Consider the following 18,008-nt stretch of genomic DNA (forward strand, 5'->3'; position numbering starts at 1 on the left):
AGTTTACATATATCTGAACCGATATAAAAAAGGTATTTATGCATGAAAGGTGCGGCGCACCGAGGGAGCAGCGTACAGTGAGTAACTAAGAGACCGTCACCGGCCGGGACAGTTCTCAGCAGATATTGCTGGACTGAGTGCCTTAAACGTACTCTTGTCTTGCTTTTAGACTCTGTATGTACAGTATTTGATTATCATTGCAGCGATGGAGCCTCAACTTCATTAGCTCCCTCATAATCGCTACATTCTGGTCCCCTTATGAGGCTTTGAACGTTTTTTTGGAATGCACCTAAGGTACATATATATATCCTCTTAAAGTGTTTTTATTATTTATACGCCTATTATATATGTTTGATCCTTTTATCTATTTTTATATAGTGGTAGTTTCATTCAGTGTGTTTTCTGCTACTGCGTTTTTTAGAACATATGTTTGGTGGACATTCTGTTTTTTCATTGTATATATTGATTAATTGAGATCCCCATATCCATTTGCAATTTATTGCTATATTTGGCCTCTTTAACCCTTGCTTTTGTGGGGTTGTGTGGTTTATTCAGCGCAGACATTTTCTACATTATCTGTATTATAATTAAACGACTTAGTGGTCTGTTGTTTTGTCTTGCAGCGGATATCCCCCCCTATAGGATTAGCGCCCCCAATATACCCATATTTATTAATATTATTCTGTGTTCCGCAGCTGCAGGAGAGCATGGCGAAAGTAATGCCTATCATAAAGGAGAATCTTCTCCAGGCACAGGAGGCACAAGCAAGGGTCTATAACCAATCAGAAGGCTGAGGCAGTTCCCACCCGGGAACCCCATGCTAGTGCTTATCTCTTCAAAACATGTAAAGATCTTTACTGTAACGAACTTAAAGATTAATTTCTTACATTCGCATCTAAGCTTCTTCCCACCAAACTGCGGAGCAGTGAGCAACGAGAACGGTGAGAGATTTCACCAAGATATTGAGGCTATGGAGAAAAGATATCAAGGAATATGGAATCCATCAATGCTTGCAGGTTACTGTTGGACAATTGTAAGGGTTTGTGCACACGTTGCAGATTTGTGTGTGGATTTTTCCGCGCAGAATCTGCAGAATCCACAGGTCAAAATGCCTGCATTTTACTTGCGGATTTACTGTGGTTTTCCTGCGGATTTCTAGTGGATTTAGTGCGGATTTGGCCTGCGTTTTTACACCTGCGGATTCCTATAATGGAATTGCTGTAAAAACGCTGTGGAATCCGCACAAAGAATTGACATGCTGCAGAAAATAAACCGCTGCAACTGTTTTTTATTCACAATAGAGTTTAGACAAGTTTAAGTTATTTGAATTGTTGCTAAAATTCCTCTAAATAAATGTTAAAAATTGGCATAACAAAATACTCTGCATCTTTATATTTGCAAAAATAATAATGTTTCAAAGTACTGAAACTTTTATGCTTTTATTATATGTAGCAGTAAAAGGAAAACTCTTTCATATCAAAGAAACAAGAAACAATTAAACATTTTCATTGTTAGATTTGAAGTCAGGAGGTCTAAATCATTAAGAAATGGCTCATTTCATAACTGAACCTGACAACTTTTGAAAATATGTAAAACAGTGTTCTATGATCTGAAAGGTCCAGGTCCTTGACCTAGTCAGGTAGAAGGTTCTTCTGCTGCTCCCTCAGGATGTGCAGGTCCCGGAACCTTCCTCTTCTATTCTGCACCAATCAGTTAATGTAGATAAGTGTGGGGCTGGAGGAGAGAAGTTTTCTCAGTGATCAGGATGGACATTATCTTATTGTTCTCCTGTGTCACAGGAAGCCGTCTCCAGTCTATTAGACACTTATTAGCAAGAATTTTTTCCTGATAAAGGTGTGTCTTTCAAAGTAAAACATTTCTCACATTAGGAATATACATTAAAGAAGGCTTCTCCCCTGTGTGATTTCTCTGATGTCTATCAAAATATGCTTCCTGGTTAAAACATTTTGAACAGGGAAGTTCTTCCCTGTATGAATTTGCTGGTTTTAACAAAATGTAATTTCTGGTTAAAACTTTCCCAGATTATGAACAGGAAAAAGGCTTTTACCTTGTGTGAGTACTCTGATGATGAAAAAGAGATGATTTCTTCACATAACATTTTCCACCTTCTGAACATGAAAATGGCTTCACCCCCATGTGAGTCCTCTGATGTGTAACAAGTGTTGATTTCTCTGTAAAACATTTCCCACATTTTAAACAGGAAAAAGCTTCTCCCCTGTGTGGGTTCTTTGATGTATAACAACATCTGATCTCTAGTTAAAACATTTTCCACATTCTGAACATGAAAGGCTTCTCCCCTGTGTGAGTTCTCTGGTGCATAACAACATTGGGGATTTATATACCCTATGGATGAGAGGAATTTGGAACATTCTTTGTGACTCCGACAAGTAAAGTTTAGGTGTCACATACAGCATTTTCACCCATTGCTCCTCAAAGGACCCACATCATCCTCCCATTTTGTCTTAACTATCAAATGTAGGTCCAGTAAAGGCCCCATCACACTAAGCGATCTCGCTAGCGAGATCGCTGATTTTGTGACACATCAGCGATCTCGCCAGTGAGATCACTGTGTGTGACGGGGATCAGCGACCGGTCCCCCTGCCGTTTATCGCTGATCGTGCTCGAGCGGCCTGGGCAGTTTTTCGATCGCTGGTCTCCCGCTTCCCAACGCGCATCGCTGCATGTGGCAGCGAGAGACCAGCGATCATCGACGCTGGATGCTAATGTAAACATCGGGTATTCAGGAGCCGCGCGACTCCTAGATACCCGATGTTTACCTTGGAAACCATCGTGTACGCCGGGTTCCAAGGTAAACAGCGGATATCCAGGAGTCGCGCAGCTCCTGGATACCCGCCGTTTACATTAGAAACCAGCGTCGCTCGTCCTGATCGCTGGGGCTGTCTATGTGACAGCTCACCAGCGATCAGCCTAACGATGTCCCAACGATCCCATCATGTCGGATCGTTGGTGGGATCGCTGGACATCGTTTAGTGTGAAAGGGCCTTAACTGCCTATAAATAAGGGATATTACACCTTTTGTGTCCACCACTTTAGGAATGGTATCTATTGTGAGATCTATAAATCAGTAAGGCGTTTGTTCTAGATAGTGTACTATACACATGACGTATTTGCAGATACTGATCAACGACCCTATTTGGAAGGTTAAAAATCGGCCTTTATTTGTTCAAAGCTCTTGAATAATCCATCCCTCAAGATTTGTGATACCAAACATATACGCTTATCCTCCACTCACTACTCTTTTTTTGTTTTCTGTAGCTCTTGTAAGTTATAGTTGTGCCATATTATATGGAAAAAAGGGGGAAGGAAAAAAAGGATAGTAAGATTAAGAGCAAGGAGGAAGTATAGAAGGTAGATAGTAACGTCTACCTCTCTACCTCCAAGGCATATAGATTATGGATATATTGAACACAAAGAAACTGCGAAATAAGCAGACCCCAACTCAAATCCATAACTGGTGTTTTTTTTTTTTTTTTACAGGTGTAAGTCTTACTTTCGGTCCTAGGGATCCTACTAAGGGGAACCATGGAATACATAGCAAGTAAATTAATACAGCCAGATATTACAGTAATATAATGTGAGCTCAACTTATATGCAGTTCTAAGATCTTATATGAACTGAGACATCCTTTATAGTGGGAGAGAGGAACATAAAACTCTATTAAGCTATATGTAATTATATTCTTAAAGAATCAACCAAACATCTGCAAACTGTCTCTCTCATCAGTGGAGACAAGTTTCATTTCAGAAGCACATACGATTGGTAGGTTCCTTTCCCATCTGGAAAGTTCCTGATCCATTGAAAGCCTTCTGCAACATGCTGGAACTCTCTGTGGCAATGGTGGAGCAGATGTCCAGTCAGATATATGGATTCTGGGAATGTCCAGGGCATCACAGAATGGTCTCATGCTGCTTGGATTTTTGAAAATACATGTGGCGCCCCTGAGGGTTCAGTCGCCACAGAGGTATTGCACCTCAACCAGAGGTGTAGTATCCCACCTTTCAGGTAAGATGGAGACACTTGACCTGGCTATAAAAAAAACCACTGCATCCACCACACACCACAGCAGCATGTGCTTCACCATCCCTGCTGGCTAGGAAAGGGTGTTAGAAGGTGGGTGGAGCTGGAAGGTTGGAGCGGGAGAATAGAAGGGAAGTTAGGATCAGTCTTCCCGTAGAGGAAGAAGGGAAAAGACGTGCATAGGCAACCTTCTCGTAAGTGAAGGTGGGAAGAGATAGAATTGTTCATCAGACCCCTGCTCTGAGGGACTGCTGGTACGGACTGAAGGAAGGTCCCTAAAGGGGAAAGGGATTTCCCAGAGGCACGGGTGGAGAGTGCTCCCCGTGGGGCTCGTTCCACGCTGACGGTCATCAGGTTGGAGAAATCCAGGTCGCAGAAGGGTCTCGACCCCTAGCCTAGTGGAGTGGAGAACAGGACTCAGTTAGCAAGCCAACAGCTGTGGCTCCTTTAGGGGCCACAGCCAATTACCACAGTTATCTTCTCCGGAAAGGCAGCCAGAAAGGATCAAGGAAACGTTTTGGGTCACGTTATCCGGCAGGGTTCGCGGCAGCTGGCCTGGGACACTGACTGTGAGGTGCTGGAAAGGAAGGAAAGTGGAAAGCCGCACTGTGAGATGGCCAGGGAAGGCACATACTGACAGGAAATTCTGGAAAGGTGTTCTCTATCTTTCTGGAGGCTGGCTGGATCCCTCACCTGGAGGACGTGGCACCAAGCGGGAATCTGTACTGCAGACAGAACTGTGAGTAAAGCTTCGGAACTGCACCCAGCTGTGTCTTCTGCATTCTTCCTGCGTCACATTCTCAGCACTGCTACATCTCTTGCCTAACACTATCATCACCGTCGGCCTCAATTTCTTCTACAACTGCACTGGGACTAAGCTCTGCCTGTGGAGAGCTATTCCAACTCTGCTGCATCACACCATCAGTCCCAGAGGATGTGCACTGCAGCGCTGGTCCCTTCTGATCAGATACCACAGGTGGCGTCACGAACACTGTATACAAAAACTCTTTATTTTCAATCCCCTGTAAATATACCCCTTTTATTGGACGCCCAGGGCCACGGACCGGGTCACCGCCGCAGTGACACTGTCCCTTTAAAAAGCGGCCCGATACAGAGTACCCCACGGCCCTGGCGGGCGCTCCAACTTGGTGTCACGAACAGGATTTCGATGCTCGGTGTCACCGGGTCCTGTGTGCCAGAAATTTGACTGTACTGAGAAATAACAAACCACAATGGGCAAACCACAACACATTTATTGGACTATGATTTTGACTGTAAAGATGGCTGCTATGGCGGTCCCACGAGGTGTGCGGTTAGGCATGCCATCGTGGGCGGTACCCTAGAAAGAGCGTGAAGCAGCATGAACTTCTCCTGCCTGTACTTCTATGCAACTGCATCATGGCCGACAGCCAGAGGGGTCTGGATCTTGGCCAGGTATGGCAGCAAAGGAAAAAGACACCGCCAGCAGGGGGTGGAGAGAGGCCCCACGGCGGGAAAGAGAGCATAGGAGAAGCCAGTACACCAGGGGGCCATGATGGAGAGCAGAAGGAGGCCTGTGAAGTGCGGTGGAGAAATGCAACCTTCTCCCGACTCTGTGGAATGAGGCTCCGGCCCCTCGGAGTATGTCAACCTGGAGCAGGAAATTGAGGAGCTGAACAGAAGTCTGCGTCAGTGGCAGGCTCTGCTTGCGCAGAAAAGACAGGCTACCCAGGAGGAAACTGCCAGAACACTGGTACCAATGCCACCGGTACCCACTGCCAGTCCCAAGGTACCACCACCAATGATACCCACCGCCATTTCCCAGGTACCATCTTCGCCAGTACCTGCCGCACCAGTCTCTCCGTCACCGGAGCCTGTAAAAGATGACTGCGGGCCAGGAGGAATAGGTACGGTCAGCGCCCCTGGGACAAGGGATGCCCTGCTAGGCCCCATCGGGTTACCACCGACCACAAATTCCGGCCAGGTCGTCATGGACATCGCCGGGGACCGGAAAGCTGCGCCCAGGGGAGGGATCCTGGAACCTGTCCCCATACCGCAGTCAACTCCCGCAGCATGCAGCAGGCTGAAGATCCCCAGGTGGGAGGAAGAGGGAGCTGATGTCATGGGGTTCCCCATCACCACAGAAGAGTTCTGCCATAGGCAGATACTTGAATTTGAGCAGAAAGAGAGGAAGCGACAAATGCAGAAACTGGCCTTGGCGAAGCGTGATCTAAGGGGCAAGATCCAGGCCCAGGATGAGCATTTGGAGAACTGTAATCCCATGGGTTGGGGCAGAGTCCTCTGCTTCGACCTCGACAGAGGATTCGGGTTCATACAGGACTCCAGAAAAGCTCCCAACCTGTTTGTGAACAGGCGGGATGTCGAAGCTCATCTCATCCAGGGACATCCGGAGCGCGATCTGTTCCCTGACGAGTACGTCTCCTTTACCCGCCATCTTGGAGACAGGAGATGGTACATGCTTCATGTCCGCAGGATTCCCGCCGAGCTGATAGCTCCACAGGACCACCAGGGGGCAACAACTGAGGCTCCGTCAGTGTAATCCTAGCCATGGCAATACCACCAGTGCCACGTACAGCAGCAGTGACACCAGCTGCAGTAAGGCAGATTGTTCCTCAGGCTGCAATTGTACCTCAACCAGCAGCCATTCCATCATCATTGCCAACAATAGGACAGGAGGAGACTTTACTGGATGAAGCTCCGCAAGCAGTATATACCAAGGCTTCTACAGCAATCATAATCCATCCAAGACGCAGTAGTCCTGAAGTTCTTCCCTGGAAGCCAGGGAACCAAACAGCTTCAATGTAACCAGGAGGTTGTATCATTCAGCCCCATTAAAATGAACAGAGACTAGGGCAAGTCCGTTGTAAATAGTTAGACCCAGGGGGGCTTTGGCAACATGTTATATCTGATTATGTTTTATAGTCATAAGGAGAAAAAGAAGTAGAGACAATGGGATCATGAACAGTGAGTGATCAAAACTTTCTTTGTATATGGTTTAGCACCTATTCAGGTGCTCCTTCTTGGTTTTACACGCCTTTTAAAATACAGAGACTTCATCATTGCACAACAACTACAGACCTGAAGAAAAACCTGTTAGGTGTGGCCGAAGATGAGGTCTAAAGGGGAAACCAGTTATATCTTGCCGCCCACCCAAAACCAACGTTGGAGGTTTTGAGCGGGTCCTCCATACAGCACAAGGACACTAAAAGATACCCCGGCTGGGATAGAATCTGCCACTTACCTCAAATAATGACTGTTTTTTCATTGTAACTAATAAAAATGTTATTATGATTGTAAATATTATACTATGTATAGGAAACGGTATATTGATAGTGTATAGGATTATTGTGAAAATCTAGTATAGCATTGGTAGAGTATCAGAACTAATAGGTATCCGTAGATTATTAAGTAGGGAACTGGCTTTTTGTAAAATATGGTGAATGTCTAATAGTAAATGAGAGAAGTATTGTTTCTGGGACAAGGTGTCCAGAGCAGGTGGCGAACCAATTAGCAACTGTTGTCACCCAAACAGTTTAGGGACATGTGTTAGTATTGTATAGATAGATGCAAGACATAAGGAATAATGAAAGTATTTCAGCAGGGATAGTGTGGCCTGACTTGGTAACGAACTTCACAGTTGGTAATGGTTGCTGCCAGTAGCACAATATAGAAGATAGGAATGGATAACTATCTAGGATGTAAGATATAGATAATGTAAGGTAATGTTATCATGTAACGTTGAAGTGAGAGAGTGTCTCTCATAAAGAGAAGTTGAGTTTGAATATGTTTTACCTGATAACACGTGTTTAAATTGTTTGTATGTTCCCCTGTAACATCATGTACTCTGTTTCAGCCCGTGGACGTGCTGCGCTTAATGGGGGGGGTAATGTGGCGCCCCTGAGGGTCCAGTCGCCACAGAGGTACTGCACCTCAACCAGAGGTGTAGTATCCCACCTTTCAGGTAAGATGGAGACACCAGACCTGGCTCTTACACAACACTGCATCCACCACAGCAGCAGGTGATGTGCTTCACCATCCCTGCTGGCTAGGAAAGGATGTTAGAAGGTGGGTGGAGCTGGAAGGTTGGAGTGGGAGAATAGAAGGGAAGTTAGGATCAGTCTTCCCTTAGGGGAAGAAGGGGAAAGACGTGCATAGGCAACCTTCCCGTAGGGGAAGGTGGGAAGACATAGAATTGTACAGCAGACCCCTGCTCTGAGGGCCTCCTGGTACGGACCGAAGGACTGAAAGAAGCTCCCTGAAGGGGAAAGGGATTTCCCAGAGGCACGGGTGGAGAGTGCTCATTCAGAAATGATCTGTGAGCAATTGTATGCATTTTACATTGAAATTAATAAGACCCAACTCTCTTGTTTTCCTCATAATGGGCTCATTTACTTTGAAAAAATGTGCGACAAATAATGTCTATTGTACTCTCAGAATTTGAGCCATGATTGTCTAGTGTATGGTGCATCCTATCAATCTCCAGCAGTCCTTATCGATAGGATCACGATGGATATTATTGAATAAAGTGAGCAGTGTCTGCATAATCACTTGTGTATTGATGCTTTCAGGTATACCTCTTATCCAGATATTATTGTGATTTTCTTGGTCATCAACCATATTATGCAGACTGTTTATTTGCTGGCTGTAAAGATCCAGTGTTAGTTTATGAGCATGTTGATGGTCCAAAACTTGTAAACATCATCCTGTAATCTCTGTACCTTGACAGTAAGCTGTGACAGGCTATAAGTGAGGGAACATATTTTCAGTTTTGTATGTGGTCTCCAGCCTCTGTATAAATTGCTCCATGTCTTGTTTAGTTGGCATAGATGCAATATGATATACAAATCAATTATGGTGTTCCACATATCAGAATCCCCTGTGGTTTGGGAGGGGGGAGGTAAATTCCCCTGTGAAGCAAACATTGCTCAGTATGTGGGCATCGGTGAGAACACAAGAAGATTTGTGGAGCTGTTTTCTTGTGAGACCGACATTAAGAAAGGAGAAATTGCAAGACTTTCATAATGTAAGACAGCTCAAGCCTGTGAGTTCAGTGCTTTTTCCAAGCTGAGGCAGTAATGGCACCAGAGTGGGAAGATGTGCCCTTTGATAAGAAATGCGGGAATGTGAATCGCGACACCAATTAATCAGCATAGGCATGGAAGGAGAGTATGATTGTTTATATTTTAAAGAGACCGAACATGAGAAATGATAAGATACACTTTTCGGTTAAAACAACATTCTGAAGAAAAAGGCTTCTCCCCTGTGTGACTACTCTGAAGTTTATTAAGAGTTAAATTTCCAAATAAAACTTTTCCTGCATTAGGAACATGAAAAAAGCTTCTCCCCCGTGTGACTGCTCTGATGGCTAAAAAGAGATGATTTCCTCTCAAAACATTTTCCACATTCTGAACAGGAAAAAGGCTTCTCCCCTGTGTGAATTCTCTGATGTGTGATAAGATTTGATTTCCGTGTAAAATATTTCCCACATTCTGAACATGAAAAAGGCTTCTCCTCTGTGTGAGCACTCTGATGTGCTTTAAGACTTGATTTAACTGTAAAACATTTTCCACATTCTGAACATGAAAAAGGCTTCTCCCCTGTGTGAGTTCCCTGATGTCTGATAAGATGTGATTTATTGTTAAAACATTTCCCACATTCTGAACAGGAAAAAGGCTTCTCCCCTGTGTGAGTTCTCTGATGTGTGATAAGATTTGATTTCCGTGTAAAATATTTCCCACATTCTGAACATGAAAAGGGCTTCTCCTCTGTGTGAGCACTCTGATGTGCGATAAGACTTGATTTAACTGTAAAACATTTTCCACATTCTGAACATGAAAAAGGCTTCTCCCCTGTGTGAGTTCCCTGATGTCTGATAAGATGTGATTTATTGTTAAAACATTTCCCACATTCTGAACAGGAAAAAGGCTTCTCCCCTGTGTGAATTCTCTGATGTGTGATAAGATGTGGTTTATGGTTAAAATATTTCCCACATTCTGAACATGAAAAAGGCTTCTCCCCTGTGTGAGTTCTCTGATGTGTGATAAGACTTGATTTAACTGTAAAACATTTCCCACATTCTGAACATGAAAAAGGCATCTCCCCTGTGTGAGTTCTCTGATGTGTGATAAGATTTGATTTATGGTTAAAACATTTCCCACATTCTGAACATGAAAAAGGTTTCTCCTCTGTGTGAGTCCTCTGATGTGTGATAAGATTTGATTTATCTGTAAAATATTTCCCACATTCTGAACATGAAAAAGGCTTCTCCCCTGTGTGAGTTATCTGGTGTGTAACTAGATGTGATTTCTGGTTAAAACATTTCCCACACTTGGAACAAGAAAATCTATTCTCCTCTGTGTGAATTTTTTGATATTTAAGAAAAGACTTTTCGAGGGGAAAACTATTTACATATTCAGAACGTGAGAATGGTTTATTTGCTTTATAAGTTTGTTTTTTAATGCTTATTTTGTGACTTTGAGTTTCCTCAGGGGTCAGTAATGAATCAGAAGACAGGACCTGTTTCAAAGGATCAGAAGGTTGACCTTTGCTTTGAAGGGATGATGGTATATCTGGAGTAATGGCATTCACTTCAGTTGTATCCTGTGTAATCTCAAGATCATCTGATTTAAAAATTGAAGATGTCAGCTGTCCCCCTGATCTCCTGGTACAATCATCTGCCAAGAATAAAACCAATTATTATTTTTGAATAAAATCATTGAAATTTATAAAAGGTGTAATATTTTTATGCAGTTTCTCACGACCCTGTTTGAATTTAGTCATTTTTAAACTGAAAAGTCAGGATAAAGGGAAACTCTGTTGTTATTGTACAGAAATTCACACTTGGCCTCACTGCACATTTAATGTTAGTGATCATAAAAGAGAAGTTTGGCCAGAAAGACTGGACCTGGTCTTGTAGGGACCATATGAGCACATTCAGCAGCACAGAAGGGAGAGAAAGTAGATTCATCCAATAAGATATCAGGGATCTAGGAAGCCAACAGCATCATTACCTTCCACTTTCTCTTACAGACCCATCATAATATTTTTCTTCATGTAATTTTCTAACTTGTCAGCACATTCTATGTACACTGTCATTTGGCTTTTTAGTTTTCAGATCTGGGCAGGTAATGATCAGCGTCTTCTAATCCCAGGGGGTAAGTGGTTCCTCCAAGTTGAAACTTCTATAGAAAAGGGCTTTCAATGACCAACGTCATCTGAACTGTTTTGGGTGGTGGAAATTGTTGTCTAGCAGCAAAATGGTGATCACACGATTGTATAATATATATGGGGAAAGACAACCAAGCCGCCAGGAAAATCAATCAATAATATCATAAAACCTGAGGCTTTTGAAAATGATTTTTGAATATGCAAATTTTGTCAGTCACACAGAACCCAACGTTTCGGCTGAGCAGGCCTTTATCAAGGGTATTTATATTTAAAAAATATAATAATAATGTAAAATTAGGAATCATGTCTAAGAATGACACAAAATGAAATAAGTACAGTATCACTGACTGACGTATTAGTGCGAGTGAAAAAAGTTTATAATAAAAGAAGACATATGGTCAATATACGCAATACATTGACAAAATTTACAGAAATAACTAAAAAGATTTTTTTCCTCTCAGGAGTAAGGACTCCATCATCAGAATAAATCCTCACAATAAATCAATAAGTACAATCTGTAAAAAAAAAGGGAAAAAAGAGGGGAGAGAACAGTTACTCAAATACCATAAATAAAATACAGCCTAACGCAGCTTAAAGGTACCATAGAGGAACTGTGCAACAAGTAAAAGGATATAAGTACCTGTGTGGCTATATATTGAAGTTTCAAAAGCTCTAAGAAAGAAGAGGAGAACAAAAGGGTAAAGATATTATCACCGTTATCTGTTGTACTTGAAAAGATCTTTTCTCCTCTCTTACATTTGATCCCCTCATGGCTTAGAGATACATCACATTTTTTGTCTTGCATTAGGGATTTGAATTTAATTTCGGTTAAATGTTACTTGGTGACATTATAGGTCACTAGTTTATATACTAGTATTAGCCATACAAGGGGTATTCAAGCCGTAAAATTTTTTTTAGAAAATAAAACGGATTTTTCTAGTGACATTCAATCTTTTTGTATCTCTATGTTGACTCTCATTCTAACAAAGAATTTTTTCTTATTTGAGGATCAGTTTTTTATTCAAGTGGCACTGCAATGGGTTCAAATGTGGTGCCCCCATATGCCAATATTTTTATGGCAGAATTTGAATTAGAGTTTGTCTACCCACATGTTCTCTTCCAACAGTACTCGGTACTGTGGAAGAGATACATAGATGACATTTCTCTCATCTGGACGGGTGACTTGGTTTCTCTTAAGAGTTTTTTCCAAGATATTAATACAAAAGGTGCAGGTTTATCTTTCACTATGCAATATAATTCAGTTTCTATTCCTTTTCTTGACACCAGGGTTATTAGAGATATTGATGGTTCCCTTTCCACTGATTTGTTTGTAAAACCAACAGACAAAAATAGTCTCCTACATTTCACTAGCTGTCATCCTTAACACATAAGAAAAAATATCTCTCCCAAGATCACAATTTTGACGTATTAACCATATTGTGTCTGATAATCTTAATCGTGTTGGTCGTTTTGCTGAAATGAAATCCAAATTCAAATCCCGAGGATATCTCGATTCCCTGTTGTCTTTTTCTCCTCCATCTATATCTAGTCCTGCAACTAAAATTAATAGGGAGGCCTTCGTTAACACATACCATCCCTTTATGTATATCATCCATAAGGTTATTCGTCGACACTGGCCACTCCTCTCTAATTCTTATCCTCAGATACCCCAATTTCAAGCTCCACCTTTGATTTGTTACAAAAAACCTCCTAACTTACGCAATCTTTTAGTAAGGGCAGACATTGGTAGTTCCCGTGATTCAAGAAGACAAATTTTATTTAGGCCATTACGCAAAGGGACTTTTCCTTGCTTGCATTGTTTGCAATGTTCCAACATTACTAAAGGTGAAACCTTTACCCATGCCAGATCGGGAAAGATTTTTCCAATTAAGGACTATTACAATTGTGACTCATCATATGTAATATATTTCATAAAATGCCCATGTGGTCTCGGATATGTTGGAGAGACTACCCAACATATCCGAGACTGTGTCTCTCAACATAAATCCACTATCAGCTGTAAGAGAACTCTGTTACCCATTCCAGCTCATTTTATTTCTCATAACCACAATATTTCTCAGCTTCGTTATCAAGTTATCAAGCTGGATAGACGAGGTGGCAACAGGATACAAAGATTGAAAGAAAGAGAGTCCTATTGGATTTTTGTTCTTCAAACATTGGAACCTTTTGGCATTAATAGGGAGTATGAGGTTTTTATTGATTTTTTTATTGATTTTTTCTCCAGGTTTTCTCCATTTTAATTTTATTTTTAACTTCCATTTTGATAATGTGGAGTTTTGGTGCCTTGATCTTCTTTTTATAGAGAGCACTATATTTACCTTATAATAATAGTTATTTTGGATATATACATGTGATAGGGAAACCCTGATTCTTTGGGGTCCCTTCATACGCTCTTAGGGTCTCACTCTCCATACTTCTATGATATTAGCTGACAGAGAAGAGATCAACTCTCACCTAATCCTGTTATTCTTGCCTCTCACCTCTATAAGTCTTATGATTCATGCAACTAAAGAACATATCACGAGTTCCATGTAGGCCTAAGGTAGATAATGAGTACATAGTCTTAGAAACAGATAAAGGGGCTATGAACCCTTATTAAGACAGGTTAATGAGGCTAATGTTAGGGTATTGCATAACCAATACCTGTTTCCACCTTTTTCTGGAAATTCCCGAATGTATCTAATAATTAACAGCCGAGTACAATCTGATTGGTTGCCGAATATGAATATGATTGGTTGAAACCATTTATGCTTACTCTTGAATAATCAACTGTCTAATGGAATATGATGATGTAATGTAACCGCCTACTCAAAAGAGTATATAAACTTGATGTGATTAAACAGCTGAGTGGCATTTTGCAGATACATAACCTGTCTCTGTGTTGATCAGTCACCTTGCCCGGGCAACAAGCTATCAATCTGGCTACCATCCAGTATATCTAAAGATCTCCCGTTGAGAGATAAAGATCAAACTCGTCATTTGGCGTCCCATTGGGCGGGCTGGTCGCAACAGGAAGACCCCCGGCATCTGAGATCCGGCAGCCGCAGACTGAGGCCTAGAGGAAACACAGACTAAAATCACTGGTGAAGGTAAGAGCCATTGTTTCTTACAACTTTGTGTCTCCTCTTGTCACATGCTCTGCAGCCGGGTTTCGGGTACAGTATAGCCGTCTTCTTATATGACCAGTTGTTTGGCAAAGAACCATAGAATATCCTTGTGATACATTAACGGTATACCGTATTGGAGGTGTGAATGTGTGTGTAGAGGATGAGACTCCCTGAGTGAATTGAATGACCGTATGCATGTAATAAGGATTGTGACATAAAATTCTGAATGTATAAGGGAGTCCGTTAGGTATGCTAACTGGTCAATTGGTACCAGAAATAGAGTGGAGGAACACTAGGAAGTCAAACACATAGTCACACCTGAGATAAGCTGAAACCAATATATTTTGCTGTTGTCGCGGAGCCACGCAGAGAAATTGGATTGCACGTGGTTGGGCTTGCCCTATCCGTGTTTTCTGTTGGCCTGCGGGTTTTACAACAACTTAGCTGATATCTTGGGGAAGCTGCAACTGTGTGGGTTATGCATGATCGCACCCTCCATGGTATAGGACTGTTCAATTTCTGCCTTGCCTCATATGGGACTAGAAGATTATGAGAAAATTTGGGTCATATTAGTCTGCCTATGGTTAGTTGGATTTTCTCTCTGGTTGATATATAGAATTGCTGAATATACTAGGATTAATTACAGAGAAGTGCCATCTCGCACTGAGCATGTAGAGATTTAGTGGGAGGTGACCGGGTGGGGTCACGTTGGCCAAACCACTAAATAAGTAAACTTCTTTATCAGGTTTCTACGGTCTTGACACCTATCAACTGGGAAGGTGGGGAGGCAGTTTAGGTCACGAAAGTTCAGACACTGAGCGGAAATCCCTTATAACAACGGCACGCAAGCCTATGCATCGAATTAGCGAAGTGCAGTCGGCATAGGTCAAGGAATTGCAAGCGAAGTTGGGAAGTGGGCACAAAATAGCAGCACGTATTAAGAGAATAGTGAGTAACAACCAGAGAAAGAGGCAGACAGAGAGATCAGACGGAAATGGGAAACGCAGAACGTTCAGATCATCAGGAGGGTTGCAAGGCGTGTGAGATAATAGAGAGAAGAAAAGGAAAGTTTGCTGTAAAAGAGGCAAAGAAGTTGTTAAAAGGTTTAGGAATGGAGGGTGATCCACTGGATTACTCTCTCTGGGAGTCTGCTCTAGCACCAAGCAGGGGATGGATTGCTCACAATGAGTTAATAAAACAAGCAAAGGCTTGGGCAGAGGTAGCAAAGAAAATGAAGAGAGATGGTTGTTGGGTTAAGGAAGAAACCCCGAAAGGAGTGAGGTATGCAAGGAAAATAAAAACGCCTCCACCTTATCAGGCCCATCCTATGGCAGGACTAGAGGGATGGACTTGTGTGTGGGGACAGGAAAACCCCGACTGGCGTGAACAATGTTCTGCTTGCGGGAGACCAAGACCCCACAAGGGCACAGGGATATACCCAGTCCTGCAGGGTCAGACTCAGTATCAGGTCCCTGGGTACATACAACAACATGGTAGTAAAACCAGAAAACAGTATGCTGATTACAATGGAAGAAGGGGAATATCAGACCATGGACACGACTGGTATCGCAGCAGCTGCAACATCTACCCCCGCACAACCGACTATACAGACAACTACTGTGTCTCATTACTGACCATGGAGTCCAAAGGACCAAATGACATTAGTCAAAGACGCCCCACACCCATTTGACTTGCCAATGGCCTTTTATAGATGGATGGTAGGATTAAACAACACCTACACCTGCACATGGATGGACTTACGAGTCCCTCCTGAGGGGGAAAATTGGGGATGCAAGAATGGAGTCAGTATTAGAGGATATAAACAGAGCTGGAAGGTCATACAGTGCAGAGAGTAGACTGGGAGCACAGTACGTACAGTAAGAACTATAGAGTCATGGATGCATTTCCTGAGAGGTCTGCACACATGGAGTCAAGGAAAGGAGGGGGAATCCACTATCTCCCTTCTGGATGTGGTACAGGGTCCTAAGGAGACAGTAGACCAGTTTTGGGGGAACCTGAAGTTGAGATATGCAGATCTGGGCTATGACATCATGGGAGAAGCAGGAAGGAAACTTTTCCATGGAGCTTTTATGGCAGGGCTTAGATTACAGCTCAGACAGAGGGTGCAGGCAGCTAAGCCCGACTGGAGGACATTCCTCATAGAAGACTTAGTGCGTGTGGCAAAAGGTGTTGAGTTAGACCAGAGGATGAAGCCAGTACAGATACAGTATGCGTCCAATGACACCCAGACAGGTCACAAAGCTACCCCAGCCAGAAATTACCGCAGACAGATTGAATGTTACAAGTGCGGTAAGATGTGCCATATTAGCCGACAGTGCAGATCAACCAGAAAAGAGAACCAGGCCATGACGGACGTCCCGACCCAAGACCCACAATAGGAAATAGGCAACCCCGTAGCCATCTACCCCCTTAGGACACCTTCCTGTTAAAACACAGGTCCACAAGGGGTAGTCTCAGTATCTCTCCCAGATGGTAAAAAAATCCCATTCCTAGTGGGTACCGGGGCAGCCAAAACTGTTATTTGCTAGGAACATGTGAAACCATCTGACATATCCGACGAAACCATTTACACTCAAGGGTTTGAGGGACTGATACAGGAATGTAAAATGACGAAACCATTGCCCCTTCGACTGGCTGACCACACATGCCTAACTAAGCTGCTAGTTAGTGACAAAACACCCGTAAACTTACTTGGTTCTGATGTACTGCAAGCGATAGATTCATACAAGATATGTGCCTGTGACGGGAATGTGAAATTGAAGGCTGGAGTCTCTGAGCGCACCCTGTGCAAAGTTCTAGCCTGCATGTATTTTTCTGACTCCCCCGCCCTCTCAGAAGAGAATAGGGAGTTAGCGCAGATCCCAGACTCGCTATGGTCAAAGTCTAAAACTGACATCGGACACATGCCAGTCTCTCCTGTAATGATTAACCTCAAACCAGGAGAGAGACCACCGGAATTAAAACAGTATCCATTAAGCACAGCTCAAGAGGAAGCTATAGGCAAAAACATTACAGAATTAATTGCCTCTGGGGCAATCAAACTCACAAAATCTATAGCCAACACCCCTTTGTTCCCAGTGAAAAAGAAAGGCAGGAAAGGGGAGCCAGTTACTTACAGGATGGTTCATGATCTTAGAGCCATAAATGCTGGCACAGAATTACTGACACCAGTAGTTACGAATCCGCACACAATTTTGTCACAGATCCCTTCAACAGCTGCCTATTTCAGTTGTATTAACCTGGCAAATGCTTTCTTTTCTGTCCCTTTGCATCTGGACTGTCAGTATTTGTTTGCTTTTACTTTTAGGGGCCAACAGTATACATGGCTGGTGCTGCCGCATGGAGCTCAAAACTCTCCGACCCTGTATACTGCTGCTTTGCAATTCATTTTGCAGGATTGGGACACCAAACATGCTGAGGTTGTCTTACTTCAGTATGTTGATGACCTACTCCTTTGTGCCCCAAACAGAGATGAATGCTGCGAAGCTACAATCTCATTGTTTCTACATCTTGCTGCCAAAAAGTGTAAGGCATCCAGAGAAAAGTTACAGTTTTGTCAGCCAAAAGTTGTGTTTCTTGGACATTGCATATCACAGGGTGCACGCCACTTGACAGAGGACAAGAAAAAGGCGA

At 42.8% G+C, this 18,008-nt stretch overlaps 1 protein-coding gene across 1 annotated transcript in view; it reads right to left on the bottom strand.

The window, feature by feature from the left end:
- Positions 1-1,420: 1,420 nt before the first annotated feature.
- The window catches only part of LOC141047058 (uncharacterized), a 101,474-nt gene continuing 84,886 nt past the window's right edge, over positions 1,421-18,008 (bottom strand). The window contains 1 exon segment of the mRNA XM_073541989.1: positions 1,421-10,220. Within this exon segment, the coding sequence (XP_073398090.1) occupies positions 9,379-10,220 (842 nt within the window). The 3' untranslated portion in view covers positions 1,421-9,378.

The sequence above is a fragment of the Dendrobates tinctorius genome, unplaced genomic scaffold, assembly GCF_039654945.1.
Source record: "Dendrobates tinctorius isolate UK_male_01 unplaced genomic scaffold, ASM3965494v1 ptg000126l, whole genome shotgun sequence".
Lineage (NCBI taxonomy): Eukaryota > Metazoa > Chordata > Amphibia > Anura > Dendrobatidae > Dendrobates > Dendrobates tinctorius.